General features: G+C 45.6%; 1 protein-coding gene across 3 annotated transcripts; it reads left to right on the top strand.

Annotated features, from left to right (window-relative positions):
• The first annotated feature begins 1,255 nt into the window (after positions 1-1,255).
• Positions 1,256-20,398, top strand: LOC118087303 (uncharacterized). Of its 3 annotated transcripts, XM_035119837.3 has the most exons (15): positions 1,300-1,367; positions 3,056-3,205; positions 4,148-4,258; positions 5,443-5,527; positions 6,953-7,026; positions 8,363-8,422; positions 10,128-10,235; positions 11,406-11,462; positions 13,003-13,133; positions 15,037-15,091; positions 15,825-15,917; positions 16,836-16,970; positions 18,671-18,772; positions 19,091-19,255; positions 19,693-20,398. In XM_035119837.3, the coding sequence occupies exons 2-15, from the start codon at positions 3,110-3,112 to the stop codon at positions 19,807-19,809; spliced, it is 1,389 nt and encodes a 462-aa protein (XP_034975728.2). In that variant the 5' UTR covers positions 1,300-1,367; positions 3,056-3,109; the 3' UTR covers positions 19,810-20,398. The 3 variants fall into 3 exon arrangements, with proteins under 3 accessions (XP_034975731.2, XP_034975728.2, XP_034975732.2); XM_035119840.3 differs by lacking the exon at positions 3,056-3,205 and having other exon boundaries at positions 1,256-1,367; XM_035119841.3 differs by lacking the exons at positions 1,300-1,367; positions 3,056-3,205 and adding an exon at positions 3,586-3,749.
• Positions 20,399-21,213: the final 815 nt, after the last annotated feature.

The following is a 21,213-nucleotide window of genomic DNA, read 5'->3' as shown; positions in this document are numbered from 1 at the left end:
ACACGGAAACGCCGTTTACCTTCCCGCTGTAGCGGTTCCAATTTATCTACTTGCACTTTGATGTGCTTTCGAACTGCTAGGTGGGCAGGAGCTGGGACCAAGCAACGGGAGCTCACCCCGTCACAGGGATTCGAACCGCTGACCTTCTGATCAGCAAGCCCTAGGCTCAGTGGTTTAACCCACAGCACGTTGTGAATTATTATCTACATACAGCAGATGGAATTCATGTTACAAGGAGATTCCGACTAAACATTAGGAAGAATTTTCTGACGGCAGGAACTCTTTGATAGCAGGAAGGGCTCCATTGGAAGGTGGCAGGCAGATACAATTAAATAACCGCACACTTTAAAAATAAATTATCAATGTGCACTTGCATAATTAAGAATAAATAGATATAAGCAGTAGTTACAGGTAGGTAGCAGTGTTGGTCTGCCAGTCGAAACAAAATAAAAAAATTATACGTGATTAAGCTATTTTTAGCAATCTCACCCCTTGCTTTTTCCTGCAAGACCAATTGCAGTCGGTAACAGTCGTCAACAGGTTTACTACATCTATCAGCCAATCGCCCATTCCCACCCCCGTTCTGAGTAATACCCCTCCCCAGCCTCTCACTATATATGTCTGGTGACTTCTGTTTCAGTGTACCTGAAGAAGTGTGCATGCATACGAAAGCTCATGCCAATGACAAACTTAGTTGGTCTCTAAGGTGCTACTGGAAGGAATTTCTTTAGATACTAGCAGTATGTACATATCCGTTGAAAGGAGAGTGATACATAGCTCAGTCGGTAGAATATGGACTCTTAATCTCTGGGTTGTCAGTTCGATTCCTGCATTGCAGGGAGCTGGACTAGATGAGCCTCGTGGTCTCTTCCAGCTCTACAGTTCTACGATTCTATATTACTACTACTACTATTTTAAAGGTTGAGGCTGCAATGCTACACAGTGTATGTTGCACATACTTACCTGTGAGTAAGCTCCGCTGGTCTCAATGATGCTTACCTCTGAGTGGGTACTGTGTGAACATCTCCTTAGCTCAGGGATAGCTTGGTGAGCTCCAGATGTTCTTGCCTACAATCCCCATAATTCCTCACCGTTAACTAATTGGGGTTGGAGTCCAAAGCTAAACGGTCAAAACGCAGAACCAATCAACAGCTGGCATCCTCATTTCCCCGCCCCAACTTTTCTTGTCGGCCAATAAAATTCCTCTCGTGTGATGTCATCCACGCCCATTGATTGGCTTGAGTTCGGAGAGCCCCGCGTGAATGGGGAATCTGGAAGTGGGCGTGGCTCCCTGCTCAGCTGAGTGTTCTGAGGTCGGTGTTAATCGTGGTCAGCGATCAGATCAGAGCAGTCTCTGCTTTTGTCCGGTGAGTCTCTTCCAATGCAAACTATAAAACTGATAACAAGGGGGTCCTGTTAGCGGGAGGAGATCACTTTATAACAAACAAACCAGGGCGATGTCTCAAAGCATCGCCGCAAAGCTTCCCGTCGTTAAAAGTCAGGTGTAAGATACAGTACTTTCCTCTTCTTGTTGCAGCCAGCGCTATGTGGGATGTGGCGGGCTTGCATTTTTAAGCTGTATTAAATACTTTTACACTCCACGTTTCCCCCAAGGAGCTCAAGGTGGTGGGGCTTAAATATTTAAAATATTTATTTACCAGGATTTGTATTTTGCCTAATGATAGTAATGGTAATACCATCTGTAAGCGGTTTACATAAAATAATATAAAACGTTCATAAAATATAGCCTTTTCTTTATTTTCCATCTCTCTTCCTTTCTCCTTCTTTAGATTTCTCCTTTTCTTGTATTTTCCTCCTTCTGACTTAGCTACTTAATCTAAAAAAAAGAGAGCAGTTTTATTTCGGCATATCATAACAGGATACTTTGTAATGGGTATGCATTTATGTATATCTTTGAATAAGTATCAACAAATTAAAAAAAATAAGGAGACAAAATTTATTAAAATACAGTACAGTTAAAATGTAGCCGACATTCAACTCAAAGTAGACTCGTTGAAGTTAATAGGTTATTAATAACTTGGGTTATTAATTTAAATGGGTCTGCTCTGAGCAGGGCTAATGTTGGATGCCACCCCAAACTAACAGTTTTAAAAACAAATTGGGGGCACTTTATTCATAGAAGCATAGAAGATGGCTCTCATATCACCTCTCGGTCTTCTTTTCTTCAGTCTAAACATACCCAACTCCCTCAACCGTTCCTCATAAGGCTTGGTTTCCAGACCCATGATCATCATGGTTGATCTCCTCTGCAAACTTTCCTGCTTGTCAATATCCTTCCTAAACTGAGTTGCCCAGAACTGGATACAGGATCTGACTAAGGCAGTATAAGAGTAGAACTGTTACTTCCATTGATCTGGACACTATACTTCTGTTGATCCAGGCTAGAACAGTGTTAGCTTTTTGTTTTGCTGCTGCATCACACTCCTGACACATGTTAAGCTTGTGGTCTACTAAGACTCCTAGAACTTTCTTATATGTGCTGCTGTCAACCCAGATGTCCCCCATCCTATATTTGTCCCTATTGGAATTCATTTTGTTAGTTTTGGCCTAGTTCTCCAATCTGCTAAGGTTATCTTAAATCCTGGGATCTTGACTCTGTCTTATGTGGTATTAGCTACTTTTCCTAATTTGGTGTCATCTGCAAGTTTGACAAGCACCCGGCTCAGTTCCTTCAACCAAGTCATTTATCAACACCAGGCCCAGGACAGAATCCTGCGGCACCCCACTTCTCACTTTTTTTCTGGAAAGATGAGGAACCATTGGTGAGCACTGTTTGGGTTGATCAGTCAGCCGGTTTCAAATCCACCTAATATTGTCTAGCTAGCCTACATTTTTACCAGGCAGCTCTACTGAAATCAAGATACACTACATCCACAGCATTCCCCTGATCCAGCAAACTTGTGGCTCAAAAAAGAGAGAAAAGAAATAAGATTTGTCTGGCATGACTTGTTTTTCAGAAACTCATGGTTGGTCTTAGCAATCACAGCATCTTTTTCTAAGTGCTCGCAAGACCGACTGTTTAATTCTGTTCTAGGACCTTTCCTGGTATCTACATCAAGCTGGCCAGTTGGTAGTTGCCTTTTTGAAGATGGGAGCAAAACCTTCCTGCTTCCAGCCCACAGGGACTTCACCTGTTCCCCAAGAATTCTCAAATGTTAGAGGAGGAAGCTCTGAGATTCCATATGTAAGTTCCTTTGGTAATCCTTGAATACAGCTCAGCAGGCCCTGGATGGGTGTTGAACCCACCTTCTCACTGGCATCAAATAGCATTTCTTCATCTTCTCCATGCAGAGGACCTACTAGTTGCTTGTTCTTCCTCTTGCTTCAAACATAGCTGCAGAAAACCATTTATTATTATTTTTAACCTCTCTTGCAAGCCTGAGCTTGTTCTGAGATTTATACTCTTCCATCATGATTTGCCCCTTCTATACATACCCCTTTTAAATCTTAAAAAAATATGTTTTTATTGATTAGTTTAGGGTCATTTGGAATTTGATGTTGAGTATAGAATTCTACTTTGTGAGACCCTCCTTCTCCTCTTCTTCTTTTAAAATATATATCAAGTTTCTAGGCCTTATGACTGAGAAGTCGGCTTGAAATTGAAGGGACATTGTAGGACATTTTAGAAGCTGATGATTAAGGCTTGAGGCTTCACAACCTCTTGACATTTCCCTGAATCTCTGCCAAGATTAGCAAAAGAAGCCAGGAAATGCAAACAAAGCAGGCATGTAAGTAAATTGTGGTGTGCAGGTGGTTTGAACAGAGAATTCATTTCCTGAATTCTCCGTGCGAGAGTTATTTTCATTTCCTTCCTTTCTTTAAAAAAAAGTTCGTTTTGTTACATGCAACAGTACAAATGTTTCAGAGGTGCAGAAACAAACGATGGCCTTGCCTGTTTGACATCTTGTGGCCTACAATTTAAGAAGGAGAATGTTGCAGAGCATAGACATGGTTATGGCAGGGAGATAAAAAGAAAGCTATGAATAATATGATCACGATTCCCTGGAAGCACATTGAAGCGGTCAGCAATAAATTCTGGGATGTAGTCAAATCCAGATAAAGCCATAACTTTGCAGGAACTTCCCAGCCGTAAGCTTTGTCCTAAGTTTTCGTTTCCTTGACACAGATGGAAAGCAACACCGAGATGTCTCGCCAAGTCACTGTTCTCGTGATTGGAGCTGGAAGTCGGGGAAGGAATTATTCCTTTTTTGCTCAGCAGTTTCCTGCACGCATGAAGGTAAGAGCTGCCAAGGGATCTTCTGGGGCTTGTGAACAAACCCTTCTACCGATGTTAAAATAGCTCCAGATTTAAAGGTGCAGTGGACTTCAAACAAAACACTTGACACTCATTCAACCCAGCCCCAGCAAATGCACCATTTTTCTGCACTGTGATTTTTGCATAGCACAGACACACACAAACACACACACACACACTGATTTGCAATTCATGCAATTCATGATTTTGCCAGGTCAACAATTATGAAACTGCTATCACGTTGTGGACTTTAAATTGGTTTTATCAATATATTGATATATTTCCCAACCCTATTCACAGGTGCCAGAGAGTATTGCTTTCACTCAGGCTTCCTGTGGGTATTTGGTTGGCTGCTGTGAGCATAGGATGTTGAACTAAATGGACCATTATGCTTTCCATGGTACAGTCATACCTCGGAAGTCGAACGGAATCCGTTCGGCTTCCAAAACGTTTGGAAACCAAAGCGTGGCTTCAGATTGGCTGCAGGAAGCTCCTGCAGCCAATCGGAAGCTGCGGAAGCCCCGTCGGATGTTTGAATTCCAAAAATAGTTCACAAACCGGAACACGGATGTAAGGGGGTGGGCTTACAGGGAACAGCCACCCCTCATCAAATCCAGCTCTTCGAACGGCTCTCACAACAGCAGACAGGAAGGAGGAAGTGAGCGGAGCGGGGCAGGGCTCAGGCAGCATACAAGAGCCCTACCTGCAGCCTGTGATACCAGCAAGGAAGGAGGGGCCAGCAGAGAGTTCTAGCGGGGAAACAGCAGAGGGGCGTCCTTTCAAATTCACCCCTGAACCAAGGCGATCAGTGGCTTGCAAACACAGGGGGGCGGAGATTTGGGGTCCCCAAACTACTCTGCTGGGGGAGGAGCCGAAAAGCACCATTGGGAGAATCTGAGAGTACTGAGTAGACTTGTTTTCATGAAGCTCTTGCACTGTAAAGAACATTCACAATAAAAGCATTAAAGACAAGATGGTTTGGAGTGTCGTTGCTCGAGGGTAGCCAGCAACCTCCAGCTTCTGAGTTTGCGGCGTTCGGGAACCAAAACGTTTGAGAACTAAACTGTTCGAAAACCAAGGTACAACTGTATTGAAATCACCTGTCTTGGACCGCCATAGTCCAGCTATCTGCTTGTGAGATGCTAACAGGTTTCTCCCTCCGTTAGGTGATTGGTGTGGCAGACCCACATCCGTTTGCGAGAAAGAGGCTCCAGGAAGCTCATGGCATTGATGAGGACAATGTGTTTGATGGTATGCAATTATTACTCTATATCTCTGCCCTGCCCTTGCTCCAAAACAGAGAGGGTCCCATCTGTGGTCTTCAGCATAATTCATGTAGGTGTGGAGAGGGGGGCGGGGAACTGGAGAAAATAGACCACTATCAGGATGTAGCCTCTGGGTGTCAGAATTCTGGTGAAAATGAGAGAGGCAATTGCCAATGTTTGGTTATTCATTCCATGTCTGGAAAAGGAAACTAACCCAACAAATACAATTGGTATTTGCTGTTACTTCTGATTTCAATATGCCTTGTGTTTTCTTTGCATTGAATTTTTTTTTGGGGGGGGGTGCGGATAACCTATTGACAATGTAATTTGGGTCATTCTTTATGGAAATTATGTCAATGCAATTTCGGCACAGTGGACTGTGAGACGAATATTGTAGTTTTTCACCAAAGGTGAACTGCAGAGGAAGAGAAATTGCGCTTCATTCAGGGTGGAATGGAAAAACAGTGCCTTCTTACATCCCTGTGACACTGCACAGAAGCTAGAAGTTTCTCCAATACATATGTTCCCCATTTCCAAAGAGCTTACCGCAACATGCACACTGCTATTTCTCCCCTGCCTGCCCCCCTAGTTTTATCCTTACAACAACTCTGTGAGGAAGGCAAGGGTGAGCAAAAATTAATACATCTCTTTGACTGTTTGGGGGCTTGTTTCTCTCTCTCCTCCTGCCTCTGGAAACGTCGTCTGAGATCTTATTTTGCTTCGTTTCACACATTGGGTTGTATCCAATGCTAGTGCTACTCAGAGTAGACCCATTGAACCAGTGCCGTCTTAAGCGCCCCTGTCGCCATGGTGCGCCGGATCTCTCCGGCGCCCTTCCGCCCCGTTTCCCGGCGTGGTGGGCGGGTGGGCGCGGCGCTGCTGCGCGGCGGGTGGGCGGGCAGGCACAGCGCGATCTCTCCGGCGCCCTCCCGCCCCGTTTCCCAGCGCGGTGGGCAGGTGGGCACCGCGCGCAGCTGCGCAGCGAACTGGCCGGCCAGCGGGCGGGCGCAGCTCGCGGTGCCCTCCTGGCGGGCCGGCGCCATGGTGCCCTGCACCACCGGGGGTCTACGGCGAGCCGGCCCTGCATTGAACTATGGTAGGTTGATTTATTGCAGTGAGTCTTCTCTGTGTAGAACTTAGTTGGATACACCCCATTATGGTTTTTTCCCCCCAGATGTGAGAATGTACATTTGCGATAAATGCCTGTTTGTGGGTGCGGCGATTCCAAGATCTATCAATATTTTTAGAATTTTCTTCCTAATAATCATTTAAAGGCTATGGCAATAAAGAAATCTAATCTAATCAAATCAAATAACAGGGAGTGGAGGGGAAGAGAACCCAGCAGCATAATATGTGTAATTTTTTGCTCTTGCTGTTCATCCTTTCAATTTTCACATCTTATTCTTTTAAGACTGGACAGCGGCGGCCGAGAAAGAGAGGTTTGCAGATGCTGTTATCATAGCAACGCCCGACAGCCTTCACAAGGTACTGCCAACCTTCTCCCACTCGAGGCTTCTTTTGAGTCAAGTCTGAGTCATCTCGACTCTGCCTGTGTGCAAACTGTTTTGGTGGCAGTGCTCAACTTAGCCCTGAGGTAGAAATAAAAGTAGAAGTAGCTTTGGGATATACTTTGAATCAGGAAGGAGTCTAGCTTGAGTACACACAGCCTCTGAATCTAACAGTGTCCTCCATACAGCCATGGGAATGCCCACCAAGGATGTTGGAGAATGTCAGTGGAAAGGAGAGAGGAAATTGCCAGTGTCAATTTGCTCCTTCCAAGTCCAGAAATACAATCGGTATTCACTGCTTGTTGCTTTTGGTCTGCAAACGATGTGAAATTGGTTACATTCCACCTCCCCCATTTCCTTTTATTATATGAGTGGGCTGGAGTAACTCGGCGGCAATTTATTGTGCACAATGAATTAACTCTGCAAATTACCTAAGCCACGTTGTTCCTGACAGCAGCATGAATAGCATCCATTTTGGCAGAAAGCAAACTGCAGAGGCGTGGAAACGGCGCAGCGTGTGAAGAGCGCAAGACAGAACAGAAAAGGGTGCTGCCTGATTTCCCTAATATCCGCTTTGCCATATCACACACACCCCTTTCCCCCTGAAACACCTTGCATGCTTATCCATGCATTTTAGTATGGTTTTTCCAACGTTTGTTTTACACATTAAAAACTGTTCTGGAGGAGGAGGCTGTTGGAGAGTGACCCAAGGGACAGCCAGTTGCCACTTCCCCAAACCTTGCTTCGGGAAAGGGATGGGGATAAGAGATAGTGCTTAGTGGTGGCTGGTGCCCATGGAGACAGGTAGGGTGGAAGGCAGGGAGCCCACCAGCAGGTGGCGCCAGAGCCAGTGGCCGGCAGACCCAAGGAATTCTAGTTTTGTCCCCATTCATCTCCCTGCTGAGTTCTGCCACGGGCAACACCGAGACTGTGTAGTAGGACGCTGGTGGTCTGTGTCACACCTGGGCTAAGCTGTAAGTAGGAAGGAAGGAAGGAAGGTGGGGGCAGGCTGAGGTTGCCCCATGCAACCTGATGGGCCAGCCCCCACTGATTGTGAATGATGCAAGAACTGGCCAATTGTTGCCTTGCAATTCCATCTTCTGCTGAAAGCCAGAAGATCATCATCCAAACACAGCCAAAATGGAGTCATTGCTGTTCCAGAGGAGAGGGACCACCGAATAAGATGTCTGCCTTTAAGTTGCTGGGGGGGGGGGGAGAATTATATATTGAGAACAATCCTTTCCCAAGACACTAAGGATGCATTGAAATGTCAGTTGCTTGATGGTAATTTGTGGCGGTCTCTTCCCCACCAGGCGCCGGCAGTGGCTTTTGCCCACAAAGGATACCACATCTTGCTGGAGAAGCCCATGGCGGTAAGCGCTGCCTGTGTTAGAAACTCATGTGTGTGTTTGTGTGTGTGCGCGCGCGCTACGCACTAAAAGGCTCCTTAAACCAGGGTTACAGCCTAGTTGCCTTTTGGGGGCCAGATAACTCGAAAGTTATATTTTTCAATACGACTTTTTGGTTCCTGAAATTCATTCTGATTGTGCAAGAAAAATATAACGGATAAAATTCATTACACAGTAATACCTCCACAAACGTCCGCCTTGTCTAGTGTCCATTCCTGCGAACATCCGCGGCAAACCCGGAAGTATCGGAATGGGTTGCTTCTGTGTTTGCCGCTCGTGCATGCGCAGAAATTGCGCTTCACACATGCTCAGAAGTGCAGACTGCTCTGTGTGCATGCGCAAACATGACGCTTTGCCCTGCGCCCTTTTCGGCTAGTGGCCAGGGCTCCGGAATGGATCCTGGCCACAAAACAAGGTACAACTGTATGTGTTGGTAGTGTGTGAAAACAGTTGAGATCCAAGGACCCCCAGGCATGCGCCTCCAGGTGCATCTTCCCTTGGTTGCAAGTGGCTGAAGGCCAAGCGCAAAATTTTGCCTGGAGAATTTGGAACGCTGTGTGCTGGCAGAACCTTTTGGTGGAGGACGTGGTTGAGACCACAGTGGCATTGCGTCCAGGGTTAAGACAGGGGTATAATGGCTGCATGCAGGACCATAAGGACATGCTTTCCAGTGGAAAGGGGAAGCTGTCTCAGAGCATGCCAAGCGAGGGTCCTTCCTTCCTGGGTCTGTTTTCTGGGCTCCCAAGAACTCTTCCTTGGTTTGTTCTGCTGCTGCCTGTTGACTCTTCGACGCACTTCCTCTGCCTTTGTAGCACTTGGCTGAGATCGAAAAATGTGCACTCAGCGGAGCCAAAAAGTGTGCATGTCAGCTATAATTTCTTTCCTCAGGCCAGAATCTCTGACTGAATTCCTTGTGAGCTGTCAAGCATTTCTTTTTTAAGTCTCCGGGCTTAATGGTCCCGGGTGGTCAGCCAGCTGACCTCGCTGTCTTCGGAAGCCTTCCTGCTCATTCTGCTCACTTGTGAAAGACCCAAATGCCTTCAAGTGTGACTCTAGCTGATTGTTGATCTTCTTCCATTGACCGTTTCCATATGTTCACATCCTGGGGGCGTTTTTGGACTACAACTCCCATCATCCCTTACCCATTGACTGTGCTTGGCTGGGGCTGGTGGGACTTGGAGCCCAACGGCGTCTCTGGAAGGCCTGACCCCTGCCCTAGAGGGTAGGAAATGCCCTGCACTCCTAAAATACGTAAGAGCAGGGTGGTGGCCTCCAGATGTTGAACTACAACTCCCATCAGCCATGGCCAATAATCAGGGTTGATGGGAGTTGTAGTCCAGTAATACCTGGAATGCGTTGGGTTCCCCATCCCTGGGCTAAAGGATCCTCCATGCTTGAAGCACCATCCGAAAAGGAGTCTCCCTGCTGTGTCTCTTCATAAGTGGCTGATCTGGCTTTTATCAATGGAAACAAAGCCAGGGAAGCTGTGCCCTTGGGATGTTCTTGAACTACAGATCCCAAGAGGCCCAGCTGGCATTGCCAGGGATGCTGAGAGTTGTAGTCCAGGCATACCTGGGGGGGGAAGTAGGTCGGCTTATCCCCAGGTGAGGTGACCAGTGTTGCCTTGGCTGAAACTGATTGTTTATTCTCCCCCCTTTTGATCTATCAGGTAACACTAGAGGACTGTAAAGAAATAGTTCTGGCCTGTAAAACCAACGACGTCATCCTCGCAGTCTGCCACGTCCTGCGCTACCACCCAGTGGCCTTGAAAATAAAGGTATGCTAGCCAGGCAGACAGTGAGGGGAGGACATTGTACTCTTTAAAATATCACCCCCTCTAATTCCAAACTTGACCGTTGAGTGCCGACTGGACTGGATGTGAGAGACATGGCTACTGAGAAGCTAGAGAAGGAGGCATGGGGGATTAGGGACTTGGAGAGAGGCATCTCTCTTTGCCCTGGTACTTCTTCCTTTTAGCTGGAGGTGCCAGGAGTTGGACTTGGAACCTTCTGCGTGCAAATCAGGCGGCTCCACCTCCTTGCAGAGAACCTCAGAGCTATAAAGGGCCAAACCCTCTGACCTGAAGGAAGGAGTGCTGGTTGTTTCTGCAGCACAGCGGGTTCCCCCCTCCAGCCCCAGTGTCGAAGGAACCACTTCTCACAGCGACTGAGGACCGTGAGGTAGCGTTTAGATCAGGCACCCCCAAACTGCGGCCCTCCAGATGTTTTGGCCTACAACTCCCATGATCCCTAGCTATCAGGACCAGTGGTCAGGGATGATGGGAATTGTAGTCCAAGAAATCTGGAGGGACGAAGTTTGGGGATGCCTGGTTTAGATGAGTAAACAGGCAACCCGTCTAACACAAGGCTTCAATACTAAGCCTCTCTCTCACTCACGAGAGGGTGCAGTCCTTTTAAGTGCAAGGAAACAGTGCAGTTCTTACAGGAGTCAAAGGTGGCTTGCCTCTCCTGATAGAAAGTTCTCCTGCCTCTTCCACGCTGTGGTAATTCACCCAGCCGGCTCCCACAGAAGGGGTCCTCCTGGATGCCCTTGACAAAACGCTTCCATCCACACTATCTATTTTCTAAGTCTCCTTCATGTTCTCTTCTCAGACCCCTACTCTACACCTTTACTGGCATGCACAAAATTTCCTTTTTTAAAGGTGACGGTTAATGAGGGTCAGAAGGCGCAGAACAGTGACTCAGAAGCTTGACCTTAATTACATTCACCTCTTTCACAGGGGAAGGTGGCTGAGAGGGTCCAGGGCCTGGAGGTCTGGGAGGTTCCTCTGTGAGTTCTTGTCCAGCCTCCTCAGAGGAAACCAACTGCATCCACTGGATTGGTTTCTGTTCCAGGCAGGGAGCGAACGAGTGGACATCCTCAGTTTCTGCTCTTGTTTTCTTTTTCTCTGACAACTCTCTGCCCTGTCTGTTTATTTTTTGTTTAGGAACTTCTAGACGCTGGACTGATTGGAGACATTTGCCACATTCAGCACCTGGAACCTGTAAGTATAGAATCATAGAGTCAGAAGGGACCTCATGGGTCATCTAGTCCAACCCCCTGCAATGCAAGCATCTCAGCTAAAGCATCCATGACAGAGGGCCATCCAGCCTCTGCTGAAAAACTTCCAAAGAAGGAGAGTCCACAACCTCTCAAGGCGGACCGTTCCACTGTCAAACAGCTCTTCCTGTCAGAAGGTTCTTCCTGACGTTTAGTTGGAATCTCCTTTCTTGTAACATGAAGCCATTGGTTCGAGTCCTACCCTCCAGAGCGGGAGGAAACAAGCTTGCTCCATCTTCCATGTGACAGCCCTTCAAATATTTGAAGATGGCTATCATATCTCCTCTCAGGCTCCTATTTTCCACGCCAAACATACGCAGCTCCTTCAAACACTTTTCATAAGGCTTTGTTTTCAGTATTACACTGAATCCACTGAATAGCATGCCCCCTCCCATTTTCTCCTGCCTGTTTCTCTTTTCCCCTTGCCCCACTAGCCCCATGCTTCCCTTATTCAGCCACCTGCCTGCCTGCCTTTGTAATTATATCAGTTCTGGGGAGTGGCACAGCTTGTCAGCTTCCTCCTCCTTACTCTCAGTGTTGCCCCTTGTAAGACTCAGCAGAGAGGAGGATAGGGATGAAACTGGAATCCATTGACTCCACCTGCCACTGGCTCTAGCACCACCTACTGTTGAGCTCCCTGCCTTCCACCCTACCAGTCATCCTTTTGGGCAGTGTACCTGTCCCCAAATTCTTCGTAAAGGACCACGTGTGTGGATGGTGCAATACAGACAAATGATTCATTATCGAGCTATTCCAGCCTACTTGTAAAAGTTTTTAGCTAAGTTTCTGAACAGGTGGGCTAAGCTCTCGTAATGTCTCAAATTTATTTATTTGCACAGATTTGTATGCAAATACAAAAGTCTGTTGGACAATATACATTTTTTTTTAAGAAAGAAAAAAGAATGTCCTAAAACACAAATAAAATATCAGAAAGGCTGTGTATGTTTACGTGTGTCTATACTTGTTTATGATTTGCATTGCATTGCATGAGCATGTTAATGTTATAATTTGGTTATGCTTTTAAGTAAGTTCTAAGTCTCTCATAATAATATGAGTCTAATACATATTATTATTATTATATTTCCAAAAAGTTCACATTATTCATGGTACAGAGTTGGGCCACCTTTGGGGGAAAGTCTGTTTAAACAAAAAAGGTTTTAATATCCCTCTTGTCATCCCTGGCTCAGGGGTTGGCAAGGTTTACCTTGCCTGGGCCAGTTCACTCCAGTGGAGATCTCTCCGTGGGCCAGATGCGCGCACACCCACGATTTCCAGCACCTGCGCAGATGCGATTTCTGGCATCGGCATCTGCCTTAGGTTGCCTACCCCTGCCCTGGCTGATGGAGCAGCTTGGAGGGCGGGGGTGGCTGAAGTTTGCCACCTGAGTCTTAGTGCTTCATGCTCTCTGTTCCGGCAGCACTTGCTCCCTGCCTTGAGGCTGACCACGGACTGTTTTTCTCTCCCTGACCCCGCCCCCCACCCAGGTTGGATTCTGGCATTTTGCCCACTCCTTTGTCAGAGGAAACTGGCGGAACGAAGCCGAGAGCACCTTTTCGCTGCTCGCTAAATCGTGCCACGATGTCGACCTCATCAATTACTGGATGGGCAGCAGAAGGTATGCAGGGAAGAACCCTTCCCTCTTAAGAGGCTGCTGTTGTTTGCAAAGGCGGTTTTGGGGGTGAGGAAGAGAAAAGCTGTGAATGGCTGCGGCCAGGGCCGGATTTAGGTTTTGATGAAGCCCTAAGCTACTGAAGGTAATAAGGCCTTTATATGTCCACCTGTCCTTTGTCAACAACAAATTGTCACTGTTTTTTGTGTTTAATATATGCTATATGGTAATTTATGGACCTAATAGGTATCTAAAGCCATTTGCACATGTTGTCATGCAACCAGTCCATGTAGAATGTAGGCACCCTATACAGTATATAGAAATGAGCAAACCAGTGATATTTTAGGGAGCAGGCTAGCATCATAGGAGCCTACGCAACACAGGACACTGTTGCTGTATGTAGGTTTTATGTAGGCTGTATATAGGGTGTTTTTTTAATCTTATATTTTGGAAATGTACATCCAGTCCCCCCCCCCCAAGAGAGTGGGGCCCTGAGCTATAGCTTGTTTAGCTTATATGTAAATCCAGCACTGGCTGCGGCTCATTGTGAGTCCCACCCCTGAAAAACTGCTGGGGAACAACCTGCCCTCCCCACTAGAGATACCCAGCGGAAGTGTCCCCCAAGTTACCTTATGGCAAGAGCTGTTTTGACAGTGGAACGGATGGGTTCTCCTTCCCTTGGAGGTTTCTAAACAGGATTTCTGGGCGGGGGCATCTGCAAGGGAGTCTTTAGCTGTGATTCCTGAATTGCAGAGGTTTGGGCTAGGTGACCCTTATATGGTTGGTTCCCTTCCAACTCTACAATCCTGCGATTCAGTTGCTAATTGATATGGGATGTTGGATGTAGGTCAGGCAGGCAACGCTGGTGTATATGTTCAGGGGGGGTCCCATGCCAGGGAGACGGGGCATCCCACAGAGTTGTAGAGTTGGCCATTTAGTCCAACCCCCTAAATAATGAGTAGATTTCCCTGAGTGTCTTGATTTATATTGCTTACACATTCCGTACCAAGGAAAGGAATATTGCACCACTGTTTTGTGGATGGCCTGATAGAGGATAGACGAAAGGTGTATATGAACGTCTATGGTGAAAGGAACAAAGTGCATCAAGTCTGTTTGTGTTGCATGGCCTCCTGATAAAACCTGCAAACAGCTTTTGTCTGCTCCTGCCCCCCCCCCAATGACTCTTTGAAGTAATTGCCAGGCTCCTTGAGTCAACCTGGCTGCCAGTCAATTCCTGAGCTAAGTCCAAGGAATTACTATTAGTGTACTTATAAAAAAAACACAAAACAAAAACCCAAAGTCCTTTTAGTTGAGGGTAACTCAGACTGAAATTCCCAGGTATCATAAACGGTTATTTATGTATGCAACAATTGCAGCCAGTGTTTTGTTAGGCCAAAAATTGGAAGTGAGCGAGCTCCCAGGTAAAGAAGACTGGCATATGGAAAACTTGCAGGCTTAACATAAAGAATAAGAGAGCAAGAAGAACATACATTTAAAGAAGATAGTCAAACGTTTACTGAGTAAATGGAAAATAACTGTGCACAGCTGAAAATGCTGGCAGCATTAAGATGAATTCAACAGTGCAAATAATCTTTGAGGGATGTAATAATGGAAAACTGATTGGAATAGTTTTTGTAAAATATGCAGGGATGTAAGATATGCAAAATGAACCATGGAAAGAGAAGTAGGGAAGTCATTGATTATATATGGAAAGAGAAGAAGGGAAGTCATTGATATATATATATATGGATCTTGTTCCACATTGGCCCTTTGGTCTGGATTTTATTATGTTTTTATTGTACAATGTCCTGATACTTTAAAAAAAAAGTGCTGGTGTTTTATAAATTTTCTTATAAATAAATAAACGTCAAAATGCCTCTTCCCCTTCCCTCCCCGATTCTTCTTTCAGATGTTTGAAAGTGTCGTCTTTTGGCAACCTGTCCCATTTCACGAAAGAGCACAAGGTCAGTCAAACTTTCTAATGATTATTTTTAAAAATGTTTTTAAAGGAAGAGTCTTTTGTGCATTTTGCCGCACTGGGCGAGTGCAGAATTTGAGCTGCCTCCTGACAGCTTTCAACTTTGCCCCTGAAACAAAAGCAAGCCTCTAATTCATACCGTGGAAACGATGATGTTCTGAGATGCAGTTTGTGAATTTAATAGTAATAATAGTTTCTTTCTTATACCCCATCCACCTGACTGGGTTGCCCCCCAGCCACTCTGGGCAGTTTCCAACAAAAAACACAAAAAACCATCAAACAATAAAACCTTCCCTTTACAGGACTGCCTTCAGATGTTTTCTAAAATTCATAGAGTTGTTCATGTGTTTGACATCTGATGGAAGGGCATTCCACAAGGTGGGTACCACTACCGAGAAGGTCCTCTGCCTGGTTCCCTGTAACTTCACTTCTCACAGTGAGGGAACCGCCAGGAGGCCCTCAGAGCTGGACCTCAGTGTCCGGGCTGAACAATGGGGGTGGAGGCACTCCTTCTGGTATACGGGCCCGAGGCTTTAAAGTTCAGCACCAACACTTTGGATTGTGCCTGGAAATGTACTGGGAGCCAGTGTAGATCCTTCAGGACCGATGTTATATGGTCCCGGCAGCCGCTCCCAATCACCAGTCTAGCTGCCGCATTCTGGATTAGTTATAGCGTGCCATTGTTTCTCAGCAATGACTTCTCTCCAACTTTCCCTTAGCCGGAAGGTGCCGCAGATCGCTGTTTAGACTGTTCGGTTGAACAAACCTGCCCCTATTCAGCAAAGAAGATTTATCTGGCACAGGCCAAGATGGTAGGTACTGAGAGAGGTTCTAACCTTGGAGGTAGGTTGATTTATTTATTCCCCCACCACAGGTTAACAAGTTACTCAGTAAGGAAAAACAAAACAAAACAAACCACTTGATTTTTGTTTTTTATGGCTGTAGAAGTGTGCATTGATCAATTTGCAAGTGCCTGGCAGTTTAGAAAAAGAGTTATGAAAATGATTTCAGTTTGCAACAAGAAAATTACACACACACACACACACACACACACACACAGGTGTTTCTATATCTCGCCATTCTCCCAACTTGGGATTCAATGTAGCTTTCGACATTTAAAAACACCATTCTAAAATACGAAGTAATAAAAAGAAACCAGTTACACGCAATAACTAAAGTACATCAGGACAAATTTTGGAACCGGCAGCTAAAATACAGTTTGTCCTGCGGTCAGCAGCCCAGAGGTCAGCATTGTCTGCACCTTAGTTTCCAAAGGCCTCTCTTAACAGGAAGGTCTCAGCCTTCAGGTGGAAGGGCATCAAAGAGGGTGCCAGTCTAACTTCCCTTGGGAGGGAACTCCACAATATTGGGCATACAGCAGTACCTCCGTTTACGTAACCCTCTGGTTACATAAACTTCGGAATGTGAAAGTGGCAAACCCGGAAGTATTTCACGGGGTTTTGCCGCATGCGCAGAAGCGGTCCTCCGGTTGCAAAAACCTCAGGATTCGGCCGGACCACTAAATATGGTAAACAGCACAAAACGCTGTGGGGCTAGTTGGGCTGCAGCAGTGTGGTGTAGTGGTTAGTGTGTGCTGGCTGGGGAGATTCAGTCTTCAGACTCTGGATCCAGCGGAGTTCTTGGGCTCCTAAGAACTGAAACTGTTGAGGACAGCCTGGATCCCGCTGGGCAGCTGCTGTTGACACAGTCTCCCTTTTGCTTCTTCTCAGGGATACTTTGGGTGGCCAGTATCTGTGGTCTGCCATAGCGGTGAGTACGATATAGAATCGCTGACTGACGCCTTGCGCCATGGCCCCTACGGAAGGTGCGTTTACGAGTGTGACAATGATGTTGTTAATCACCAGGTATGCAGCCTTGCACTAAACCTTCCTTCCTCTTCTCCCCAGCCGCCCTCCTCCGGTTATTTCTTAACCAAATTGACAAGTCACAGAAATGGCAGCATTATTGTCTTGGAAGATGTTTAGTAGGGCAAGTTCTGGGGTGACTTCTAATACTTGTTTAGTTATTTTGCATATTTCTTATATGATTGCTGTCCAGAAGAGTTGGATTTGGGGGCATTCTCACCACATGTGGAGGTATGTGCCTGTGGATTTTGGTGAGGCTCACCAGCATTTTGGTGAGGTTCCTGGGCTTATTAGCACTAGTTTCCATGGTGTTAGGTACCATCTGTAAGTGAGTTTCAGAGTGAGTTCTTTCCTTTTTGCTGATACGGATTTAAAGGGAGTTTAAACCACATTCTAGTCCATTGGGTAGGGTTAATCTCATAGCCTATGCTCTCCACCCTCAAATTATCCTCTGCACCTATGCAGTGAATATTCTCTAGAACAGGCACCCCCAAACTTCGGCCCTCCAGATGTTTTGGACTACAATTCCCATCATCCCTGACCACTGGTCCTGTTAGCTAGGGATCATGGGAGTTGTAGGCCAAAACATCTGGAGGGCCGCAGTTTGGGGATGCGTGCTCTAGAAGTATGAATTGCTTGACTTTAATATAGTGCAGGACTGGGGAACCTTTTTTTCAAGCTGAGGGCTGCATTCTCTCCTGGGTAATGTTCGGGGTGGCAAAGAGGAGGCAGAACAATGCAAATTTGACCTTTGTGCAGTTTTTTACACATATATCTCTTCCATTTGGGAAAGCAAGAGGCATGATCAGAGTTCAAGGACAAAGTCCTGTCTGGCATAAACTCTCAGGGAGTTGATAGTTTAAGAGCAGCTGGCTCCCAGTGAGTCTGCAGGGGCAGTCAACTATTTGGCAGTATCTGACATGCACCTCTGATGGCCTCCTGACAACTGACACGAAATAGCAAGGGGACAGTTCCTTACGTCATTTCATTTAACCAGACAGAAACGTCCCTTCAGATCAGTGAAAATAGTAACGACTCTAAACCAATGAAAGTTGGCCTTGCCTTTGAATTTGAAACCCAAATGTCAATGCTCAACATAAAACTTCTGAATGGTGATGTTTTTCATTGTCAGTTTTGGGGGTGGGAAGTTTTGTTACAGTTCTAGTTTGTTAATTCAAGCCAGGGTTTCTCCAGCCACTGCTGGACTACAACTCCCATCATCCCTAGCTAGCAGGACGAGTGGTCAAGAATGATGGGGATTGTAGTCTAAAAACAACTGGAGACCCAACTTTGGGAAGCCCTGGTTAAAGATTTCAAGGTTTCAGATATTTGTGTATATGTGTATAATATCACACACACACATCCACACTTTCTATTCCAAGTTTGCCAACCCACAGTTCTCAGATAGTTTGGACTATAACTTCCATCAGCCCAATAAAAAAATTCCTTCAGTAGCACCTTAAAGGCGTTTATTATTCATCTTTTTTATTTATTTATTTTTTTATTTTACTTCGATCCAGACCAACACGGCTACCTACCTGTTTCCATCAGCCCAAGTTGGCGCTTACAGAAGGCATGCTTTGAAACCAGTCTTGAGGACTAGAAGCATCCGTTTAAATAATGGGAATTGAAACCTGCTTCCAGCTCACTTCCATGTTCTGTACACTGGTCTTCACTTGTTATTTCATGTCCCTCCTTAGGTTGTCAATATGGAATTTGAAGGTGGAGCCACTGCCGCCTTGACAATGGTTGGCTTCACACACAAACTAGGCGTGAGGAAAACAACCATCTATGGGACAAAGGTAAACTTAACTACAGGGCTCTGTGCATGAAATTGCACCCAGGGAATTATCAATTCTGCAATCTGATCTCCAAGGTACCTGGGCCGATCACTGTCTCGCGGCCTTACCTACCTCACAGGCTTGTAAGGATAAAATGGAGAGTGGGGGGGGGAGGGTATCCATTACCTTGAGATCTTTGGAGAAAAAGGTAAGGTGTGCATACAATAATGAATAAAATTAAAATCCTTCAGTCATTTTCACCTCTGGTCTTATTAAACACTGGTGGTCTTCATAAAACAGTTTTACCTTCCTGCATTATTATTATTTTTAAATCTTTAGGGAGAACTTTCCTGCGAGGGTTCAGGACCAGTGGAGATTTATGATTTCCTGGAAAGGAAGAAAAGCAGCTTTTCTCCAAATAAAGCAGCTTGTGTCCCAATGTGTTTAAGTGCTCATAGCGGTGCTGACTACTACCTCATGGAGAGTTTCATTTCAGCTGTAGCGGTGAGTTTATTATGCACATGCACCCCGTTTTAATTCCCCAGTAAGTATGGAATTGTATTGTCGCACCCCCCCCCCCCGCTTCTGAGATTGCCCACTATGCTTTCAAACCCATCTTCAGATTCGTAAGGACTGTACTGTGTGTACACTGGTTTCTGATAGCCACAGTGCTTTCATGCTGAGAACTTATTTTTTTGCATGCAAATGCAGATTCATACACATGGAACATTCTGAAGTGGCCTCGGGTAAGGCTTCTATCAGCCTCAGTTCCATCTTTTGTACAATGAGCACGCTAATAACAGGACCTTCCTTATAGGCTTGCCTTACGGATTCCCAAGAATGTGAATTCAAACATTCTGAAGGGCTCTACAAATGCTAGGCGTTTATTATTCATCTCCAAGCCTCGCTAAAACATCTTTTGTTTCTCTCTGAAAAAACAGGAAAATAACCCATCCCTGATTCGAACCGGTCCAGATGACACCTTAAACTCGCATCTCCTTGTATTTGAAGCCGAGAGATCCAGAAAAGAGAATCGGGTTGTGCTTCTAGAACCATGAAAAAGATAGGGGGAGGTGATGTTGTATCTCATGGTCAATTGCTATGCTGGTTTATGATTATGCTATGCTGCTACTATATGCAGCTGAATCGCTTAAGATGTAGGGAGCAGCTTGCTTGCATACTTAAAATGAAGCAGTTAACAGCTTGCATTCCAAAGATCTTAAGGGCATCCTTATAATTCCTTTATAGCACAAGAACTACAGGAGCATTTTTCAATTTTATAGGTTTGCATTCAAGGAAGACACACCCGCCCCCTCTTGATTCTGCAGGAGTTTCTCTCCTTGGAAGTCCCCAAGAAGCCCCCAGCAGTAACCAGGGAGGGAGGAGAGCTTCCAATATTTTGAGGAACATCCCATATTTTGAGCATCCCTGCTGAGGTGTGAATTCTCTGCACTTTTTGGAAACACCCGAGGACGTTTTGGTTTTTTTTTATTCTTCCCAGCTACGTGAAAAGGTCTGTTTTAGGTGTTTCATATTGTTTTCAAGCCAGTGCTTGCACTGTTCTTAAAACCTGTTTTTGTTGATTTTACTGTGTTTGCAAATCGCCTCACAGGAAAGGCGATTTACCCATAAAACAATTTACCCATGGATCAGCCTTGTATTTGAGGAGCTTCCCTCCAGAGTTTCAGACAGCTGCCCGTTTCCCCTTCGTACCCGAAGATGCCAGAGAACGAGATATTTTAATTGAGGATGTTTTAATGCCCCAATAGAAATATATATAAAAAATTATCCAGTAGCACCTTAGAGACCAACTAAGTTTGTTCTCACGTTATAGGTAGGTAGCCATGTTGGTCTGCCATAGTCGAAACAAAATAAAAAAATTCCTTCCAGTAGCACCTTAGAGACCAACCAAGTTTGTCATTGGTATGAGCTTTCGTGTGCATGCACTCCTTCAGGTACACTGAAACAGAAGTCACCAGACCTTTAGATATAGTGAGAGGGTGGGGAGGGGTATTACTCAGAAGGGTGGTGAGGTGTGGTAAACCTACCCCTCTCTACCCTCTCACTATATATAAAGGTCTGGTGACTTCTGATTCAGTGTACAGTGGTACTTCGCAAGATGAATGCCCTGCAAGACAAATGCCCTGCAAGACGAATTTTTCGCAAGACGAATGCGTCTTGCGATCTGATGTTGACTTGCAAGACGAATTCATTTTGCGAAAAATTCGTCTTGCGAATCGCGTTTTCCCATAGGAATGCATTGAAATTTAATTAATGCGTTCCTATGGGCAAAAAAAGAAATTTTTAATGCCCCTGTGGGAAACCGTGATTCGCAAGATGAATTTTTCGCAAAACGAATTGACTCGCGGAATGAATTAAATTTGTCTTGTGAGGCACCACTGTATCTGAAGAAGTGTGCATGCACACAAAAGCTCATACCAAGAACAAACTTAGTTGGTCTC

Source organism: Zootoca vivipara, chromosome 6 (genome assembly GCF_965207765.1).
Source record: "Zootoca vivipara chromosome 6, rZooViv2.hap1.1, whole genome shotgun sequence".
Lineage (NCBI taxonomy): Eukaryota > Metazoa > Chordata > Lepidosauria > Squamata > Lacertidae > Zootoca > Zootoca vivipara.
The sequence above is the reverse complement of the archived record's forward strand: the minus strand, read 5'-3'. Positions and strand labels throughout refer to the sequence as shown.

Excerpts from the sequence above, each read along its gene's own strand:
- LOC118087303 (XM_035119840.3), top strand. The coding sequence starts at position 1,263 with ATGGGGAATCTGGAAGTGGGCGTGGCTCCCTGCTCAGCTGAGTGTTCT. Across the intron at positions 7,027-8,362 it reads CGCCCGACAGCCTTCACAAG|GCGCCGGCAGTGGCTTTTGC; the intron begins GTACTGCCAACC and ends CTTCCCCACCAG. Across the intron at positions 15,918-16,835 it reads ATCTGGCACAGGCCAAGATG|GGATACTTTGGGTGGCCAGT; the intron begins GTAGGTACTGAG and ends GCTTCTTCTCAG.